The 22,726-nt window shown below is 40.7% G+C and overlaps 1 protein-coding gene across 1 annotated transcript in view; it reads right to left on the reverse strand.

Annotated features, from left to right (window-relative positions):
* The window catches only part of ZFTA (zinc finger translocation associated), a 460,732-nt gene extending 438,975 nt beyond the window's left edge, over positions 1 to 21,757 (reverse strand). Inside the window, exons 1-2 of the mRNA XM_044075129.1 lie at positions 20,802 to 21,757; positions 10,265 to 10,786 (exon numbers count right to left, since the gene is read on the reverse strand). Of these exons, the coding sequence (XP_043931064.1) occupies positions 10,265 to 10,786; positions 20,802 to 21,093 (814 nt within the window). The 5' untranslated portion in view covers positions 21,094 to 21,757. The remainder of the gene's footprint in view (positions 1 to 10,264; positions 10,787 to 20,801) is intronic.
* Between the last annotated feature and the right edge of the window lie 969 nt (positions 21,758 to 22,726).

Genomic DNA, 22,726 nt, shown 5'->3' on the forward strand with positions numbered 1-22,726 from the left:
TTTAGTGTGTGCACTGTTTGGGTGCAGGTGATGTGTAGTGTGGAGGTGGTACTGTTTCGTAGGTGTGTGTGTGTGTGAGTTTGTGTTTGGTAGGGTGCTTGCCCTTTCACCATTATAATGTTAACTCAGAGTTAGTATATATATATATATATATATATATATATATATATATATATATATATATATATATATATATATATAATCATATTGTCATTGTTAGCTGTTATATATACACAAACACACACACACGTGTGTGCATATGTGTGTGTATTTATTTGAATTTGTTAACTTGGGGAGAGCACTGATCACAAATTATCAATTTCAGTCTCAGACAGAGTAGAGTTGCATAAACTAAATGAATCAACTACGAGATTAAAATAAAGAGAAAATAATTAAGTACCTTATAATATGGTAAATTTATCATTATCAAAATAGACTGGAAGTCAGAAACAGTAATAAATGTAAAGAATATACATAAATAAATATATGCACTTAGGTACAGTACAGTGCAGAGGGACTCATGAGTTATTTGCATTTGGAAGGAATATCATCAACCAACAATGTAGATCTCCTTCAGGATGGTCTAGATCAGACAAATGATTGCTACCAGACCCAAGGCCTAAAACTAAATGCGAAAAAATGCAATATCATACCCTTTGGGAAGGCAAACATCTCTGCAAATTACAACATCAATAGTAGACCCCTAAGAGTAGACTCATAGGTGAGAAGATCTTGGTAGCCTGAACTTTGACAGCCAAGGTCCACAGTGGCGAGGAAGTCCTTTTATATGGCACAATTTATAAGTGTGGGGGGTCCCCTACACATGGTTGAAATTTCACAAAGCCTAATACCATGTGGCAGAGACCATATGATCAACTTTTGAAATATCGACCATGCGGAATGGGCTTCTCCGTACAGTGCGGAATGGGAAGATTTCCATCTGATGCACTGTAGTGCGATCTCAGAGTTGGTATATTTAAATTTCAAGGAGGGGGTGGGGGCATAGCCGTCCACAGGGGTCCAGGGGGCCTTGGCCCCCTGCTAACAATGTGAAGGTTAGTGTTTGTTTTTTTTTTTTTTTTTTAACATGATCCAAGTTTCAAAAGTCTATCATACGGTCTTGGCCATATGGGGTTCGGCTTTGTGAGATTTCGATCATGTATAGTAGACCAAAGTGCAGCATCCAAATCCAAGGAAATTATAGTCCTGCTGTACTCGGCCCTTATTATAACAATAATAGAGTACAGTGCACTATTTGTCATGTACTTGACTAGGCATTTAGAGCAGCTGGAGCAACCTCAGAGGTTCTTCAAAGAAAATACAGGGTGTAAACAACATGAACTATGTGGATAGACTAATAGCCCTATCCCTTTAGTGTCTACTACTGACTATTAAGGAGCGACATATGCCTGGCCTACAAGGCATTCACAAATCCAGCCCTGATGAAGCTGCTATACATCAGCAAGTCAAACATTAGGTTCACCTAATCTAGGGATCTATATTTAGTCAGTGACTCAAGCAAAACTTGCTGGATAGACAGATATAGGTGTCTCAGTGATTGCTGCTTCTTTGGAACAGGCATCCCATTCACATTAAGCACAGCTCTTCCCTGGCCCTCTTCAAACACAATTTGGATCAGTGGACGGGGAATCAAATTCACGCCTAGGGTAGTACCTATGTCCCTTATGGATGGGGCAATCTGTAATATACTCTATGCCCCGGCACAAATTCAGGCTATCCTTTTGCCCCTTGGGGCCGTATATTGGGTAAACTCAGGTGATATTGACTAAGCTTGTAAGGGCTCTTAACCCATTAGCCTAGTAATCTTCTATGAAGCTGTGATACTACAATTATACAGAGCAATAGTGCTGTGACTGCAGCTTGGATTCACTGATACCTACACTAAGTGCACACCATTCTGAGTGAACAGACAACACAAGATAACTCCCACCTTCCTCCTAATTTCAGTTTTCCTAATGATTTTCTTGCAACCTTAAATACTGGGGGTGATTCATAAAGGTTAAAGTGCAGACAACCCCATGTTAGGGATGTTCTTGAATACAGATCATGTACACTTAATGTTGGCATTCATAAATCTGGCTAAATGTTTTAGTTGTATGCAGAATTTAGGGTAAGAAGATGTTTGTTCGACATCTTTGGGGATAGAATCCCATACTTTGGGGCCTAATAAGGAGAAGTAATGATCAGTGCAATTGAATTTAGCTTTGGGGGCCTGTAGATAGGACCTCAGTGATTTATGTTATAGGATGTGGGTTCCTTCATTAGTTTTTCTGCCAGAGAAGGGATTGTATGGCTGTGTAGAAGTTTGACAACTTGAGGGCAGAAGAGCAGGTCAGACCTTTGACTGGGAGATATTTTGCTTTTTGTAGTGTTTTGCAGTAGTATTCATGCTTTGGAGGGAGTGAGATAAACCTGTAAATAAATATTGGTGATTTCCTGAATGACTGGAGTTTCTTTTTAATTTGCATTCTGTTGGGAGAGTCCATATTCTAGCATGGATAGTAGAATGCCTTTGTCTACTGCTGTTATGGAAGGCATGGAGTAAGAGGAAAGTTTATTGGCCTAGAATAGTACAGGATTCATTTTTCTGTTAGTGCTGTCTGATGTTTTCTGAAGCTGAGGGATGGATCTGGCCATAATACTAGATAATGACTTACCATTTTCTACTGTAATGCTATTTTAATCAACGATTAGTAATGCTGAGGGGGTTTTGTTAAGGTTTTGCTTAATTCCAAAATGCATTATTTTTGTTTTGAATGATTTGAGAAGTTTTGTTTTTGTTGCTACCCAGATGATAAAGGCAAAGTCTGACTGTAATTCTTTTTGCAGGATTGTTAAGGATTTGTTAGAATGGAACAGGATCATGTCATCAGCGTACAGAAGCATGGGGTGGTGGCACAGATCAAAGGATTGTTTATTTATGTAGAGTAGCATAGGACTGTGGCATCAACACAGAAAAGCAGTGGGAGGTGAGATATATCAAAAGATAGTTTATGTAGATGAAGAAAAGGGGAGCAAGGATGGAGCCTTGTGGAAATCCCTGTTTGACAGTGGCTAAATGTGAGAAGAATGCAACTTACTTAGAATTGACTACTAGACAGGGGTGGAACCAAGGTAGAGCATCTGAATTAATGCTTATGTTAAATAGATGGTGTAGTAGTAAGTTGTGATCTACAATATCAAATGCCTTGGTTAGGTCAACAAATATAATACCAACAAGTTCCCCTTTGTCCATTCTTAGGAGAAACGGATCTAAATGACTGTTCGTGTGTTATGACCTGACCAGAATCACTACTATTTGGAGGAGAGGTGGTTATAACTGTTGATGCTGGATATACTTTGGGTGTAGATTAATTTCTCTAGGAATAAATTTTCCCTTTGTTTAAGAAATATCTGTAAAACAACTGCTTCAAAAACAAATCTCTAAAAGACACCCTGCTAAACTCTTATTTATTTAACATTTGTTATCTGAGCAAAAGCCCTTTTTCAGTGGAGACCAGGGGAGAAAAGTTCCACAGTACAAGCAAACAAGAAACATTTACAAAAATTGAAGTTGAATACAACATACAATAAAACAGTTAAGCAAATGTTGATAAAGCTCCACAGTACAATATAGTAAGAGGCATTACAACACTGAAGAAAAAAACATAGCAAAGAAATGTACAATAAAACATTTGAATGAATTTATGTAACACATTGGGTTATCTTTAGAGGGTAATTGTACAATACAGAGCAGTTGTTAAGTGAGTTATGGTAGTAGGAAGGGAGGAATATTGGTCCTGCTTATGCCCCGACCCTACTTAATATACCCTCCTCTCCACTACACTTTACCTCTCCTTACACTTATGTTACTCTACATCTCTTCCAACTTCTACCTCTAAACATAACCTCGCTATATGTTACCTTCCTCCATATAATTCCTGCTCTAACTCCAAACAACAGCCTTGATTAAAAATCTGGCAATTACAGTTTATCTTGAGTGAATTTTCTTGTTAAATTCTTGTATGTAAATGTATAGAATTACTTTTATTCTCTGTGTAATGTCATAGTATTTTATGAATTTATCTTTTTTATTTAGACAAGTGCAGCTTTTCTCTTCGGGCCTCTGCTGAAAAGGGGCTGCTGCCCAGTCGGACTAACCTGGTCAACAAATGTCAAAATAAATACATTTTACCAAGGGTAAGAAGAAGGAATATTGGACAATAATGATACAGCCTCCGAGAACTGATTAATTATGGGAGGACTTAACTATAGCAATTTTCCACATATACACATATGCATTGGAGTGATACTATTATGAATTCCCTAAATTACAGATGAACCAGGGATGGAAGCCATCTGTGCCTGGGGGATTATGAACATTTAGATGTTCAGGCAGAGGCTCCATGTACTTGATTTTAACATGTCTAAAGTAAACTAGAGGGATGTGAGGAAGCACTTAAATACAGATGGAGCTTTTTAAGCCTAACCACGCTTCCTACAGGTGAGCATCAAACCTTGTATTTTGAATCTGTAAAGTAAACACCTTAACCATTATGAAAAATGCCAGTCATACAGGATTGATGCATTTGTGGTGATTGCTGCCTGAACATGAAGAAGATGGAAAGAACAGTTTGAAGAAAAGCTGTTGGCATCCAAGTACAGTAACAGGTTATACCTGCAATCCAGACACAAGTAGATTTCATGCTAATAAGTAGATCTCATATTTCATCAAGTCTGCTTCTTGTGACCACTGGACCCAGAAAGCCCACCAAAGAACTCCTGCATGATACCTGGCTAAAGAAATAAAAGGAATAATCACCGCCAAGAGGCACAGTAGCTTGCAACACTCAAGCATTGAGACTACAGAGGAACCCAGAAGAGCTAGAACTTTAGAAATCAAGACCTGAACTCTGTCCTTGGGTAATAAAATGGCTTTGCAAGCCAATGTATCCAACTCACAGTCTAACACTAGCTGCAATGACTGTAACTGATACTTAGGCAAATTTAGAGTTATACCCACAAAGCATAGTCCTGGGTGGGAGCAATGCCCTGTTAGTCTTCTTTAGGATGGGAGTTACTGTATCAGGGGGCAGCCCAATCAGCTTGTGTAGCCACTATGACAATGTCAGAAGCTACAAAAGCCACCCAGGAAGACTTACTGGTGGACTGAAGGCCTTCTGGAGAGTCCTTTCTGGAAAGATAGCACAGTCAGTGGGTAATCCCCTTTTCTCTTGCATCATCTCCAGGATTTCCTCAAACCTGGAGTTATCTAGGGGATGCTGGGTAATATATATCCTTCATATCTTCATCAAAATCAAAACAGTCAAAATCCTCTTTCCTATATTTTAATTGGGAACCTGGAGGTAAGGCAGAGGCAAAGGCTGAACGTGGACAGAATGGAAAGACTCCGACAAAAACCTTTAGTGATGAAAGAGGGAGGTGGTGCCACAAAGACTGCAAGCGCCTGGAAACCAAAGGGGCCAGAGGAAGGGGTGTGCTAGTTCCAGCCAGAAGACCTACAGCACCAGACCACAATCAGCTACTACTGTAGTTCCATATTAGTCTTCACCAACTTCCCATAATCCAGATTAACAAGGGGAATGGGAGGTTAACTTGGTACAGGGGATAATGGTATCAAAAACTACAAGATAACCTAAACCTCCCTATCTGACTGATTCACTGGGAGACAATACCTGAACAGAGAAGCAGAAGTGGGCTAATCATTGGGTCTAGCCAGAGACACAACACAGTCCACTGTGTGCAAGATCACTTCCCTAACTGAAGCTTCATAGTATTGGTAGACTCGTCAGGAGTCCAAGTAGTGGCATAAGTGTCACTTTTATCTCCCACGCCACTCAAATGCCTGTAAACAGGAGGACATTACTTACAAAAGGTACTGTAGATGCTCATAAAATTGGTCAATATCATTATATTCAACATTTGCAGTGGGATCAAACTTGTATCACTGTAATGTTTAATGGCCTGCTTTGGAGTCCGATCGAGATCATTCTATCACTTTTTTGGTAGCAAACAAATAACGCTTTTCTCACCCATATATTGAGGGCTGCTCTAACCTTTCTGTACATTCTTGTCCACATCAGAACACCCATATATTAAATGAGGGCTGCTGTAACCATTCTGCAGATCCTTGTCCAAAGCAGAAGATCTAAACCTTATTTGGCATAAATTGACACACTCCAGCTCATTTTAATTAATTAATTCCCCAAGCTGTCAATGTTTATCTCCACCTTAACCATATCAAGTTTAATTTGGTTCATGGTACTTATAAGATCCAACGATATGTAGTTAATTGCAGCATCAGACTTTCCTTTCATCTCCGATCACTAAACCCCCTGTTACAACATATATTCTGATACAGCATCCTTTCTCCCAAACAAAATGTCTTCTTGTCAGTACAAAGTACTATGACTACCCTGTAGACCTAGTCAGATGAAATACTGCAAACATGGACAAGGGTATGTTGTCTTTATTGACCTCATGAATGATCTGTAAGGATCTAGCCTTACTTTCCCATAGTGGTTTTTAGTCCATATATTTTTGTGTACAATTAACCCAGAAATTGGTCAATCGAGGATATTTTAGAGCATCTACACATTTCCCCTATCCATGAGGGACAGGAGTGCTCAACTGGTGGTGAATTTCTGGTTACCCATACATTCCTGCAAATTACATTTAAACAGACTAAGAGAAATACTTTGCTTTAGACTGTTTCAATTCTCTGTGAAACAAACCTATCCCTACAACATGTTCTATTAATTTTACAAAAGAGATTGAGATTTCTTTGATCAAGTGCTGAGATTTCCTTGATCAGGTGCTTATGGTACCATTGGACTTGTGCATGTGTAATAGGTCTGACAGCATAGTCTTTTTGAAATCCTATACATACATGAGGCAGTGGTAATTTCTCAGTAGCCTATACGATACTGAAAGAGGAAGTTTTGAGAAGGCCTGCAAGATTTTTACAGTTTAGGCCCATGAAAATAAGCATATAGTTCTGCATTTTTGTTACATTAATACAATATAAAATTAAAAGTTAGATTACATTTTTTTCTGTGAAAAAACTATACGCTCCATGAAGAAATACTATGGGTAACCTTGGTGTGCCTGAGCTTTAAATATTATGCATAAACAACCTAGTTCCATGGAAGCTTACCATAAAATAAAGACAGCAATATTGCACATAGATGGAAAACAATACGACTGACTAGTTGAATCTTAATGGAATGTAATATGTTCTCCATGTCTGAGTCAATATAGCAATTGCCACAGTATTCTTAAAAGTTAGTAATTTGATTATTAACTATTGTTACAGTTTATGAAGTCAGTTCATGAGCTAAACCACGTACACACGTGTCTACTTCATAACACTGAAATTTCATAACGCTGAATTTCTACTACGTTTCTGCAGGTGGACAAGCCCCCCCCTGCACCCCCATAAATTAAATATACCAGCTCTGAGACTGCACTGCAGTGGAAAAAAGTTAATTTCCTAACCTCCCTGTGAGGTTAGGAAATTAACTTTTTTCCACTGTAGTGCGATCTTGGAGGAGTTGGTATACTTAATTTACGGGGGGGGGGGTGCAGGGGGGCTTGCCCCCCTGCAGAAACGTAGTAGAAAGTGTGTTTGTTATTAGATGTTGTTGTAGGTGGGGGGAATCTTATTTACTTGTGCAATGTAGTTTTCAATGTTATGAAGCACACTTTCAATGTTCTGAGTTTTCAATGTTCTGGGTTTTGAATTTTCGATGTTATGGTCTCAATGATTTTAAATACTTCATACACACACACATTATATATATATATATATATATATATATATATATATATATATATATATATATATTATAGATAGATATTCTTGGATTAGATACTCCCTAGCATGAACAGAGTTGGGAAGGGTTCATCAGTAGAGTCAAGTGAATTTCAGGCTTAAACTGTGTATGAAAGGCTGTGATGGAAAGTCTCACTATCACCTGTTTTATTACATATTACATTCATATAACAAAAATGCAAGACTAAATGCTTACTTTATTCAGCATTATGCCTAACAGATCAGTTGATAGCTAGATCCACAGTAACTTTGTAGTTACTTAGACAAGTTATAAAAAGTACCAATCACTAACAGCGGCAGACGGTAAAACAGCTCAATTTCAGCCTGCTGTCCATGCTTCTCAACTGCCTTTAAGCTTGTTTCATATTTTTGCTCTTCCCTCATAATTTTTTGATTTCCTGGTAAATCACTGAGGATTACAGTTTGTTAATAAAACCAAACATTATAGCTTCATACTTCTTATTTTTCAGAAAATGTATTTTAATGTAAAATCTGTTACACAATCAGCTTTAAGTGAATAAGAACAATATTTATAAACTATCCCCAATTTTGATCCTGTGTTCCCCCTTTTAGCAAAGAAGCTAGGAGGTGCTGCTGTCTGTTTGACAGTACAAGTGTTTTACTGTTCTTCGGATCTGGTAAAACACTTTGCACTCCTACACTTTCTTTTTCTATAACTAGCAGTACATGGTGCAGATAAAGTTCCATGTACTACAAAGAATTATGGCGTCACCAATCATAACAGTTTACAGTGTGTCCCTGACATGGATGCCTAGAACATGCTGGAGGGACAGGTTCATAACCCAGAGACTGCTCGTGCTCTGGAATAGACTTCCCATGCATGTCAAGCAGAGCACCTCACTGGCCCTCTTCAAGAGAAATCTTGAGTGGATGGGAAATAGAAAGTTCACCCCGGTGGATCACTCCAATGACTTTACTTGATAGAGGCACTGGAAACTAATGTTGGGGGGGCACGATGCCAGGGCACTTCCATGGGCTAGACTTGTAAAGGCTCCAGGGCAATTAGCCTAGTACACACCTATGAACCTCTCCAACTTTGCTCTTGATATAAATTTTTTTGTTAGCCACATTTCAAAAACACAATAAGATGGCTATGATTGCACACCCAGTCATAATTCGTTATGCATGTATACATGCACACACCGACACAAATATTGGTATAACATATATATATGTATAAACACATACACATAAGCAAATACACACAAATGTCATATATATATATATATATATATATATATATATATATATATATATATATATATATAGATACACACACACACACACACACACACACACACACACACACACACATACATACATATACATATATACACACACACACACACACACACACACACACACACACACACACACACACACACACACCTATACATTAAGCAGGAATAAAGGAAAAAAACATTTGGAAAAGTGGAATTCCACATGGGGGGGGCTATACAATCCTAAAAAAATGATACAGAGTGTCACATTCTTGGGTACCAATGGAAACAACTGTTAAAGCATTATAAAGAAATCAAATGAACAGTAAGCAAAAGGGATAAAAAAAAATATGTGAGAAAAAAGGTAATAGGAACTGATTACAGCCCACAGTGGTAATTTTAAGGAACAGAAAAATAGAATGATTAGTGAACTGTTGTATCTTGATCAGATGGCAACTTGACCATTCATGGTGGAGATAAGCAGACCTATCAATGATAGAACAAAGTCACCAAGCAGAATGATTTCATATGATGACACGCCGTTAAGAAATACCCGCAGACAGACATTAGCCTAATAACATCATCTGACTGTTTTGTAGTGACTGCAAAGACCTCCAAGACTTGTCAAGAAAAGAAACAACATATTAGCGAAAAGTGTTTTAGATGGTGTTTCTGCAAAGCACAGATTCTTAGATCTTTTGCCCAGTAAAATACCTGTCAGAGATTGACTTGACAAGCTCTTCTGTGGTTAGTGGATCCACACTAAGATGCAGAGGTTATAAAAGCACTATAAAGGGACAGGAATGTAACCAGCTTCAAATTACCCTCAAGTGAACCTTGTCTGACTGCAGCTAGAAGGCTGAATGACAAACATGTGAAGAATGACTTTTATGTGGGTGGCTGTGCCCCTATCACCCATAACTTCAAGGGCACCAAACCTGAGGGCAAATTACATCACTTACCAATGAGTTGCCTGTTCACCTCCCAGTCTCAAATAAACATGCTTGATGAAATAAGCCTTGACAAATCGACTGACACCCAGCAGAGAGACATATGATACAGTGAGCCCAGTGATGACCAATGCAGGTCACGTGATTCACAGCTTGCCCATTGTGTGAAGCACAACCTGCCACACTAGAATAAAAAAAAAATCTAGAGAAGCTCTTACTTCTAGAAATCTGAGTAGCATCCGTTGCTTCTGATGTTCCAACTGCACTGCAGCCAGATTGAGCCTCTACAGACAAGTGCGCCTCCCAGCTGGTCATGATTACCTCTCTCTCAGTCATGCTCCACAGTAGAGAATCTGGGTGTTTCTGTCTTATGTGCCGCTTTATGGTACTCAGCTTCAAGGTTGCTAAAGAACTACCACATACCATACAAATCATTCTGTGCTGCTTGTGGTCAAAGTCCATCAGGTATTCTGTTCGCCAGTGCTCATGGTAGTAACGCCGGTGGTCTCGTCCTGGTATTCTGCTATTCCCAGGCCGTGAGGCATGCTCAGAGCAGTGATCTGTATATTTTTTCCCTGGTCCTGTTGGTAAAAAAACAATCTCTTTGACATCAGAAGATCCATTTTTATTAAAACACCAGTAGGGATCATTGATGCCAAGCTGATGTTCATAGAAGGAGTTGTTTTTCAGTACACTGCTTGGTGAACTGAAACTGCCATTGTTGCAATGAGTTTCATCACCTGTAGAAAAGAGAAGAAAGAGTTAAAGAACGATTTGTTGCAAAAGGATAAGAGCAGTTTTCTACAGATATGTAATGCAGGCTAACCAAAATATTTTTACTTTCAAATTCTCTTTCATTGTTAAGGACCAAACAAAGTTATACAGCCTTAAACAAACAACAAAAAAAAAAATAAGTTACAGGAAGACTCTTGTTCCATCATACTGAAAGAGACAAATTATTTATGTCAGGATCTGCTTATCGAAGGTTTTGCTCAACATCTTCCTTTGTTCTGCTCCACAGAGCACATATATTCTGCTTCAAACTGTGTTATGCTTTGAAAAAATGCATTTCTATCACAGCTAGAAGAGTATTCAGCCTTGCGGAATTCAGTTTTGCTGTCTACTGCCTAACCAGAGAAGATAGACTCCCACATCACTGGATACATTCTCCACAAACATTAGGAATGTTTTTGTTTCCCTCAGATAAAAGTTAATTTCCCCCTTCTGACATAATCTCACTTTTGCTTTAACATGCAAATGCAACTTCAATCTTAATTAAATACGCTGTCAAGCTATTTTCCAACTCTCTTGAGGAAACAATAGTCTTTGATGGATAATAAATAAAAAGGAAGCACATACATGGTGCTTTGTATGCATCCTCTTGGGACTATGATGCAATAACAAACACTGATGGCTGCAAGTGCACACAGATAATGACAACTGAATGTAAAGGAGATTGCAATGCATGTTAATGCGCTCAGAACACATGCACATGATGCACACACACACACACACACACACACACACACACACACACACACACACACACACACACACACATAAAATTCTGGGAGGAAACCACTTTAGCCAGACATAACACTTTCTCTGGTAGTTCATAAAACTGCACAAGCAAGCAAGGCTACTGTAGAGGTCCACACCCCCTTACTAACAATACTTCTATATAACTTTAAAACAGTGACATGCAATTGCTATACATTTAGTGTTGAACAATTTATGTTAAGCTACAGTTATTAAAAAAAAGTGTTTTATGAAGTGAAGGCAAGCAGCTTTACTCTTACATTTGCATATAAAAGGTTAAACCCCAAAGCTGTGGTGATGGTAATAAGGCTGTATCACATATTGATCGATATAATGAAGTAAGTAATTTCTTTGCAGTCATTCTTACATTTTTTTTTACCCAAATCCCTACTTGGCCACTGCTTCCAGGCTCCCTCATGTTACTGGAACTCACCACAGTGAGGAACACCCATGCTTGCATCCCCCCAGCTCCAGCATGCACACCCAAAACTACCTGAAACCATTTCCTGCCAGACAAACATCTACAGGTGCTGATTCTGAGTTTGTCCCCACAACACTGTCCTGCTGCTTAAAGGTCCCTAAAATCATAAAACTAACTTTGACGAATCTATCAGGTAACTAGCTGTGTGTGTGTCTTTCGGCTTTTCCTGGTTAGGGGTTGCCACAGCGGAACTCCGGTCCGCTAATGATTGGCAGTAGATTTTTACGTGCTGAGTTGCAGGCCCTGACGCACAACCTTCAACGAAGGTACGTCATTCACACATGTCTCCACACAGAAGACGCTCTAGCTGAGAATCAAACAGGACAATATCTTACTCTGAGGCGACAATGCTACCGCAGCACCACCACCGTAGCAGCAGGTAACTAGCTGTAAATGGACATATTCTGTAGGACTATAAAAAGAATTCACATCAAGGAGGTTTCTTCTCCATACGATTAGAAACAGTGGAAGCACTTTACGAATAACAAGCTTAGTGAAATAGTACGATATACAAAAAGCACTTGCAAGGTGTTGCAATAAATTCCAAAAAGCTGCCAAGTGGTGAATCCCAAAGAAAACTTCCTTTTATTAACACAAATACAGGCTTAAGCGCTTTCGGCCATGAAAATGGCCTTCATCAGAAACACCCATAATCCCAATGGTAAACACTTAAATACCCTTCAGTAACAAAACAATTACTATTCAATTAACCAATTAATATATTTTTTATACAAGTAACAAACTAAAAACCCTACTATAAGACATTTATAAAAACTGCAATTTTACTTGCATTTATTATATTTTGCTTTTCTACGTAAAACAACTTTATAATTCACCCCACTATTAAGACCAGGTTTGTTATAAGCATTGAGCAGAATCTGCCATTTAAGCTCTTTGTATTCAAGCTCTCCTTCTTTGTCCCCATTAAAATCAAGAGAAACATAGTATAGATATTTGAAAATGACATGCTGCCACATTTAGATATAGAAAGCAAAGATGTGTGTGATAATAATTGAGTAGAGCTGTAATATCACATAAGAATCCTAAACTTAACAAGATCAACCTTAGAAATAATGCAAAAAATATTTAATGCAAAACAAGATAAACAAAGGGACTGGCACAACATTTCCCTCATTTGAAAATGTAATCCATAACTGATATCGTGCAACAAAGCTGAACATACACCAACTGTAAGACTGAAAATGTGTGTGTTTCATACATGAAATGATTAGCTATCCTAGCACCCAAATAATTACACTCAAGAGTTTTACTATCCACTCGCCTGTCGTCATTAACCTCAAAGTGCTCAGAGTTAAGAAAAAAAGTTTTCTGCCAATTTAAGATGGCACAATGCTCAACAAGCCAGTCAGGGACCTGTTTCATATCACTGTTTGACCTTACTTAAACTAATGTAAATTCCCTATTTTACATGTCTGTCCATCTGAAGTTTGCATTAAATAGATGGCATTGTACACATTTATGTTACTTTGTATTGCAAATTACTATACCCACCCTCTTCACCCAGGTCTGTTTTATAACCTGGCTATAATTCAATGGAACTACCACAGTCAAGAAAAAAAAATTAATAAATAAATGTTTGCAATGTTATTTCATACCACGTTTTACAAAACAATTCTGCTAAGACAGCTTTGGAAATTCTGCAATTCAAGTCTGGGCTTGTGAGAATATACAGAATGCCTACTAAATAGAAGTTATGTACTTACCATAACATTCCATGTGAGTCGTTTATCTCGCCTTTATTCTCACTGATGGGTTGGAGCCGATCCTCGGCTCCGACACGGCCGATAGCAAGCTCAAGGTTTACCAGTAGCTTGAGACCAGCCCCTTATCCCACCATGCACTGCTAGAATTACCTCAGATCTTGTCTGCTGCGAATAATAGTCTATACATATATATACATATATACAACCTATACACACTCTCATATATATCTAGGAAGAAGAGTACCCAAAGGGAAAGAGAAATATTGAATAACCAGTATGGCACTAGCCTCTAAGTCAACAGTCAGCCAGGAGGGGGAAGGAGGGAGGGACGTGAGAATAAAGGCGAGATAAACAACTCACATGGAATGTTATGGTAAGTACATAACTTCTATATGTGAAGTTGTTAAATCTCGCCATTTATTCTCACTGATGGGTAGCATCCCTAGCACCCTCAACCCTGGGTGGCTCATGGGAGTATGTTCTTCAGTACTGTAGAACCAAAGGAAGACCTGTCCCTAGAAGCCTTATCTACTCTGTAATGCGAGATAAAGGTATGAGGGTTAGGCCAAGTGGCTGCAGCGCAAATATCGTCAAGGGGCAATTTAGCTTGAAAAGCAGAAGAGGTAGAGGCAGCTCTGGTAGAATGAGCTTTTGGTTTGTGCGTTAAAGGCATGTTCACATTTTCATAAACAAAGGATATACAATCGGATAACCATTTAGATAAAGTTGTTTTAGCCACTGGATTGCCTTTTCTTGCTTCTGAGAAGGCTACAAAAAGTTGATCTGATTTCCTAATATCCTTAGTTCTGTCAAGATAAAATCTGAGCTGTCTGTGAACATCAAGTTTGTGCAGCATATATTCTAAATTGTTAGAGTGGCTGGGGAAGAACACTGGTAGTTCAATGACCTGATTGATGTTTGACTTAGAACAGACTTTAGGTAAAAGAGAGGGATTAGTTCTGAGAGATACTCTATCAGCATGGAAGATCATGTAGGGTGGTCTAATGGATAATGCTTGAAGTTCTGACATTCTGCGGGCAGACGTAATGGCCACAAGAAAAATTGTTTTCCACAATAAGAATTTTAAATCACAAGAAAAAGCAGGTTCAAAGGGAGGAAGAATAAGATAAGACAGCATAAGGTTTAAATTCCAGGGAGAAAAGGGAATTTTGATCAGAGGTCTCATATGAAGAACGCCTTTAAGGAAGGTTTTGGATAATTTATGGCTCATAATATTTGAGCCAAGACCAAGGTGAAAATTTGAGATAGCAGCTAACTGAACTCGAACTGTAGCAGCTTCTGCCCCTTCCTTAAAAATTTTTGTCAAAAATTCCAAGATCAAAGATAGCGGAGCTCAAAAAGGGTCAGTGTTCTGCGCGTTGGCCCAAATTGAGAACCTTTTCCATTTGCTGCCATATAATTTCCTGGTAGATGGCTTGTGAGAGGACAAGAGAATCTGTCTTGTATCTTCTGAAATTGAATGAAGCCTGGCAATTAGGGGAAGTGGATTAGCCAAGCAGTCAGTTTCAGGGACTGTAGAGAAGGATGAAGGTCCCCTAACGGGTGCATCAGAAGGTCCGGAACTGGGTCCAGGATCCATGGATCCTCCAACAGATGATGGTGAAGAAATGGAAACCAAATCTGTCGAGGCCAGTAGGGGGCTATGAGTATAACCTTCCTTCCCAGCGGTTTTGCTTTCTGTAAAAATCTGGGTATTAATGGGAAGGGTGGAAATGCATAAAGGAGACCAGGGGGCCAATCGTGTAAAAGTGCATCTCTCAGGGGATGACCGGGAGGTGGTATCAGAGCAAAGTAGCTTCTGCATTTTGAATTGATGTGGCTGGCAAAAAAGTCGCAGCAAGGCTGGCCCCATTTGCGGAAAATCAACTCCGCAACCTGCTGATTGAGAGACCACTCATGAGGGAGTAATATTGCCCTACTTAGCTTGTCCGCTATGACATTAGATTTTCCCGGGATGTGTGTTGCTAACAGAAAATGCTGGGATGACACAGCCCATTGCCAAACCCTGAGGGCTTCTCAACAAAGGGGGTAAGACTTGGTTCCGCTCTGCTTGTTCAAGTACCAGACTACTGACATGTTGTCGGTCTGAATTGGTCTTGGGCAGCCTTTCCCTGAAAATGCCCCCCCCCTATCAGGGAAGCGTCCGTGGTCACAGTGGCTACTGGGACGACGACGACAAAGGGTCTCCCTACTGTAACATGAAGAGACGTCAACCACCACCGAAGATCTCTCCTGCAAGAATCCGTGATAAGAATCATGTGGTGCATTGGTAGCTTCTGGTAAGACCACTGAGTGAAAAGAAGCCATTGAAGGATTCGCATATGCATCCTTGCGAGTGGTGTAGCCAGGATTGCTGCCGCCATCAAACCTAGTACTTTCAATACCTCCGCTGCTATAGCTTTGTTCTTTGACACCAGTGAGCTGACGTTTTGGTGAAGAAAGGAGACTCTTTCGATAGGGAGACGTAGAGTGGTGGTTGAGGTATCTATCTCTGCCCCTATAAAAATGGTATGCTGAGATGGAGATAAGGCAGACTTTTCGAAGTTGATCATAATGCCTAATTGATCGCAGAGTGTATTGTGTTGCCTGAGTCAATCGATGTCTGGTGGTAGCGGTGAGGAGCCAAACGTCTAAGTATGGAAACACCTGGAATCTTAGACGCCTCAGGTGAGCCGTAACCACTGCCATGCATTTGGTGAACACTCTGGAGGCTGATGTGAGACCAAAGGGCAGGGCTCGAAACTGGTAATGATTGGCTCCCAGCAGGAAGCGCAAATGATCTCTGGAGTGTCTGTCCATCTTTATGTGATAGTATGCGTCCTTGAGATCTATGGAGCACATCCAATTGCCTTTCCCAAAAAAGGGAAGAATGGGCTGAAGCGTGACCATTCGGAACTTCTCTTTCTTTACAAACTTGTTGAGTCTGCTGAGGTCCAAGATAGGTCTCCAGTCCCCTGTTTTCTTTGGTACCAAAAAGAATCTTGAGTAAGTTCCGAATCTGACTTGGTCTGCTGGGACTGGTTGGATGACTCTTTTTTCTAGCAATCTGTGGACCTCTACGATTGCTTGTTCTCTGAGACTGGGTGGAACATCTGGGATTTTTTTGATAGGAATGGGAGGGGTAAAGAACGGTATGAAATATCCTCTGGAAATGATGCTTTGTACCCAAGTATCCGATGTTATGTTTATCCAGGCTTCTGGGTACAAAGACAAGCGACCCCCAACTGTATCCAGAGCCGAACAGTCAGGCCCCCTTTCAGGAGCGCTGGTAGGACTGACCGGAGAACTGACTCCTGTCACCCTGTTGCTGCGGACCCCCTCAGCCACGGGGGCGGCGTCTTCCGTTATAACCCCCTCCTCTGCCTCTAGAGGGGGTTTCACCACGTGTGTCGTGAAAGGCTGCTTGAGTTTTTCAGAACCACATCCCCCCCCCCCCAGGGCCCTTTGGGTAGGGCCGAGTAGGAGTGGAAAAGTGGACCTCAACAGCAGATAAAGTCTTGCCTTCCTGTTCACACCTGGTTAAAGTTTCCTTTACTTTGGGCCCAAACAGTGATGAGCCATCAAATGGGGTATTAATAAAAGAAGACTTGAAAGGTTCCACAAAGGAACAGAGACGCATCCAGGCTTGTCTGCGAACAGCAATGCCTGAACTACCGGCTCTACTCAAACCATCAGCTGCATAGGATATGAGATGCATGGACGAGTTCACTACTGAGGTAAGAGTAGCGAGCTGGGCTTTGACTTTGTCGGCCACTCCTGCAGCTATTGTACCCTGGAGAGTATCTCCTAGCTCTTTCAGGAGATCTCTCTGTAGTCTTGTAAAATGGGTCAAGTAGTTCAGTGATCGCAGAGAAAAGTCGCTGAACTAAACATGCGCTTCCCATATCTATCCATAACCCTAGAATCTCTGTTAGGGGGATGAATAGAAGAGGATGTCTCAGATACTTCCTTTTTGGTGGCTGCAGCCACAACCATGGCATCCACAGGCACTCCTTTTGTCAAAAAAGGTTTATAGACTGGGGCAGATATGAATTTATTGGGTCTACGAGGGACAGGTTCCACGGCCTCCGGTGACTCCCACGCCTTACAAGAGATCAGATCCATGAGCTTGTCGTAAGGCGGAGACACCCAAGAAGTGGAAGGTTGAGACCCAAAAACCTTCAAGAGCACAGACTCATCCTCAGTAGGGGTCTTGGACTGCCAGTCGCCCCTCTGACTAAGGATCGCTAGTATCTCTGCAAAAGAGATATCCTCAGAGAGGGACTGAGGGGACCCTTCTGACTCATCTAAGTCCGTGTCAGATGTCAAAGACTCCTGTGGGGAGTCTAAGTGCCTCCTCTTGCACAGTTTCTTTCTGGGCACTTCCTCAGTGGGAGGGTATGGAGAGGTCTCAGAAGAGCAGGGGACACCCTGTGGGGGTACTTGAGGCTCAGGGTCTCTATGCTTAGAGGGGTCGGTAGATGCAGAAGTAGACACAGGAGCTTGAGAGGAGAGGGAAAGCTGAACCAATGCTGATGTTGTCTTTGGAGACAAAACTCTCCTCATAGCATCGAAGGAACCATGGCTCCGACGAGGAGTGGACGGACCCGAGAGTACCGTCCGATCCTCCCGCACCAAAACCCTGGGCTCCGAGCGTGAGGTAGGAGTTGAGCTCATCTGAGCCAAAGCCCCGAGAGGGAGAGTCGGCACCGACAAGTCGGTGCGACTATCTTCCCCGGACCTGACTGGAGAGCGTCAGCTCCTAGAGCCCTCGGTCGGCGCTGAGGACATCCGAGTAGATGGAGCCGATAACCCCGGAGTGGATATCGGCTCCAAGGGTCCAACCATTACTGTAGCAATCCTCTGTCTATAAGTTTCCTCTTTCTCTCCAAGAGTACTCTTGAAGAGAAGGAGTGACAAATGCTACAGGTGTCTTGGAGGTGCTTGGCCCCCAAGCAGTAGACACATTGAATATGTCCGTCAGTGATGGACATTTTCTGCCCACAATCTGGGCATTTTTTAAAACACGATTTGGGATGGGATTTCTCCCTATCCTCTGACATACTGAGAAAAAAACAGTAAATAGATTCACAAACAACTAAGCCCAACCCGGGCACTATCTACAACAGTAATATATATATATATATATATATATATATATATATATATATATATACATACATATACATACATACATATATATATATATATATATATATATATATATATAAAAAATTTAAAATATAATACAAATATGGGACTAAGAGTCCCACAAAAAAAACCTAACTGCTAAAGGCCCACACAAACTAAAAAGACAAGTCCCTAATTTAAAACAATTTAAACTATCTAAAAATAATAAAACTAACACTGCATAAATATATCAAAAAGGAAAACTTTTTTTTTTAAAACTTGCTGTTTCTAAAATGGTCCAAGCTATCTGGATCACCGAGATCTCTTTTGCCGGGGCAAACTAGATCTGAGGTAATTCTAGCAGTGCATGGTGGGATAAGGGGCTGGTCTCGAGCTACTGGCAAACCTTGAGCTTGCTATCGGCCGTGTCGGAGCCGAGGATCGGCTCCAACCCATCAGTGAGAATAATCGGCGAGATTAACAACTTCACATTGCCAATGTAGGACAGCCAGTGCCTATAGACCCAGTGTGTACAACTAAGCAAATCTTTATGAATTCCATTCTAATATTTGGCAGAAAAGTTTTTTTTTGTACTGCCTAATGGATGATGCACCACACCCAAAAAAGTACCAAAGATAAAAATAAACAAACACATAAATGAAATGAAAATGTTGCATGAATTTCATGGTACTGAATTTTGTTATACCATTTATCAACACACACCTCTCGGTTGCTCTTGGTTTTGCAGAACATCCCTGATTATCCCTCTCCTACCCTGCCCTTTGCAAAATGGTTGGTTAATGTTCTGGAAAAACTATTGAGGATTACAGCCAGTCAATATGACATTAACGTTTGTTCTCGTTATTAATAGTTTCTTACTATTGCTCAGAAAAGGCAACTGTTGTTCAATTAACCTTTTAAGTGCATTACAGTCACACTGAAAATTTGTGTCTGATTTTGGCCTTTGACCCCCCCCCCCCCATTATTTTTGGCTTTCTCCCTGACTCTTGAGCACAGTTGGGGGTATGTTTAGCAATAGAAGCTGGTGGTCACATATAATACTTTTCCTAGTGTTAGTATCAACTTTTTTCAAATTTATTGCTATATGAACTTGAACTTTTGGGGGAGTTACTAGGGTTAATCTGAACCTAGCATGTATTTTAAAGACTGGGTACAAAATGCACAACTACGTGTAAACCAAACAAGAAAGTACACACACAAATGCACTATATCAAATGTTTTTGAGGATAACATGAAGAAGTTCAAAAACTTTACAGGTTACTGTAATGCCTGACAAAACAGATTGTGTGTGGTTTTGCTTGCGATGCATTCAAGCTAAATAAGCAATAAATAATAAATCAGGACCTAAAATACACCACGATAAAAAAAAAAAAAAAAAAAAAAACACGAAACACGGTCCTGAAAAACAGTTCTCACTACATGTCAAAAATCTGGACAAAGCCGGTGGGGGCAAAAGCCCAAAATCATAAATATATTTTAATCATTACTATTATAAACTTGATCACTTTTAAGGATACAAAGTTTGAAACTCAATGTATGCCATTACTTAGGGACTTCAAGCCTCAGAAAACCACACATTTTATGAGGAGCAGACCAAAAATATGTAACAATGTTCTGAGAAAATCTGGACAGTTGCGACATATCCAGCCACAAATGCAGCCGGAAAAAAACGCAATGACTGACAAACCCAATAGTACACGGGTGCGATGACCGCTGTCAACGACAGCGTTTACCAACCAAAAATATCACCAGCCAAACCACCAGGGGGCGGTATAGCTTTAGCTTCGTGCCCTACAAAACGGCTTTGTACCGTGCTTAGGAGGGGCCCAAATTAGGCAAGTGTAATTGGGAAAAGCTTACCTTCCGAATCAGATTCTTTTTCTACTTTGATGTATAACTGCGGTGGCACAGGCATGGATATTGTCTCCTTGTTTGGTGGCGTAGGCATAGGACGCAGTTGGAGAGGCGGATGTAGAGGTACTGGTGATGGGCTCGGTGCTGCGTAAGGGGGTGGTGGCGCCTTTACTGTGTATGGGGGTGGTGGTACGGCCCTGTATACTGGAGGAACTGCGCTCACCAGTAGTGGCTCTATGCCTTTGTCTCCGTAGCTATTCGGTGAGCTGTTGTGAACGGGCCCAGCGCTTGGCTCCATATTGTTTGTGCGTTCGAGTGTTTGCGACCCCGAGCGATTTGTCTGTGGTGTAGTGACAATAGCCGTGGTAACTTAAACCATGAAGCCCCGATATGAGCTTTTCCGTCGGTACTGCCAACCGCAGGCTGTAGATTCCTGCTTGGGGCCCCTGGGGCTCCTTTAAGGGCTCTTGGGTAGATTTAAAGGGACCGTGCATCATTTCAATGGTAGTGATGTCAGAAGGCGAATATTGCCGAGAGGAAGAAACGAGAAGAGCTTTCGGAACCTTGTCGAAACACTGTCTGATTTGCATCTACTTTTGTGGAGTCTGTAATAGAGAAAATCAGCCACCAACAACAATGTTCACATTGGTTGCCAACCAAAGTTTTTTAAAAATAAAGTTTGTAAAGAAGTTTTGTAATGGGGTGTGAGTACCGGAGGTTGTGTACTGGAAACACCCACGTCATTGTTCGCATTTTATTGACTTTGGTACAAAATTGATTAACTGATTAAAGCTTTTTTATCTGCGTATGGATATGTGCGCCCATCCACCTGTTTGCATTGCTATCGCCTGTTGCTTAACTGTCGCCTGCAATATTACCATTTTTTTCATGACTACACGGCTCGTTTGCAAGACTGTGTATATCAATTGGGAAAGGTTGAGATTACCCCCCCCCCCCCCAAAAAAAAAAAAAAAAAAAAAAACGTACTGACATCCTAACTAAAACTTACAGGCAATGCGAAAATTAGTTTCTGTAGAAAAAGAACATGCACACTGTAAGTCGTATCTCGGGTTTCTTTGCGCAATGATTCTGGGTTAAGTCACGAGCAGTTTTTGAATATTGGTGTTATTCACTTATCATGCTGATTCTATCAGCATGCATGTTTTAACGTACAAATTATGAAACTCCAACGTCTAAAGTAAATGGCTGGCTCCTGGCGGATTTACCAGAAAATAGGGTCGGGTCAAATCCGGGGACAGTAGAGAGTTATGATAGGCATGCAGTGTTTTCATGCATTTATTCTTAGGGTGGTGGGAGGTCAACATTAAGTAAATATTTTGGGCTTGTAGCATAACTCTCAATCACCCCGTCCCTTCCTTCCTTCTATATGCTGCACCTGTATTTACCAAAGTCTAAACTACAACCTTGAACAAATTACAACAAACTTACCACAAGATAGCCAGATTTGTCACTAACTCTACATGTGTCCAATGCAGCCCGACTGAAAAAACTCCGGCTGTACTCAGTAGCATATCACTTACTCAGAGGTGATCTCTGATCTCTGCCTGGCTTACAAAGCCATGTCCAACTTAGAATTGATGGACATGCTCCACCTAAAGCCAAGTCACTGCGAGCACGCGCTCTAGTGAGCTAAACCTCACCACAACAATAAATAGAGCATGCTGGAGGGATAGATTCCTGTCACAGAGACTCCCCATGCTTTGGAACAAAATTCCTAACTACATTAGGCAGAGCCCCTCACTAACACTCTTCAAGAGAAGCCTTGAGTGGATGGGTAACAGAAAGTACACCCCTGGGATCACTTCATTGGCTTTGCTTGACAGAGGCTCCGTTTAATAAATCAATGGGGTGGCGAAAGCCGACACACTCTGGCTAGGCTTATAAATGCCCTCGGGCAGATAGCCTAGTAC

Source organism: Protopterus annectens, chromosome 6.part0 (assembly GCF_019279795.1).
Source record: "Protopterus annectens isolate FY-2018-M chromosome 6.part0, PAN1.0, whole genome shotgun sequence".
Taxonomy (NCBI): domain Eukaryota; kingdom Metazoa; phylum Chordata; order Ceratodontiformes; family Protopteridae; genus Protopterus; species Protopterus annectens.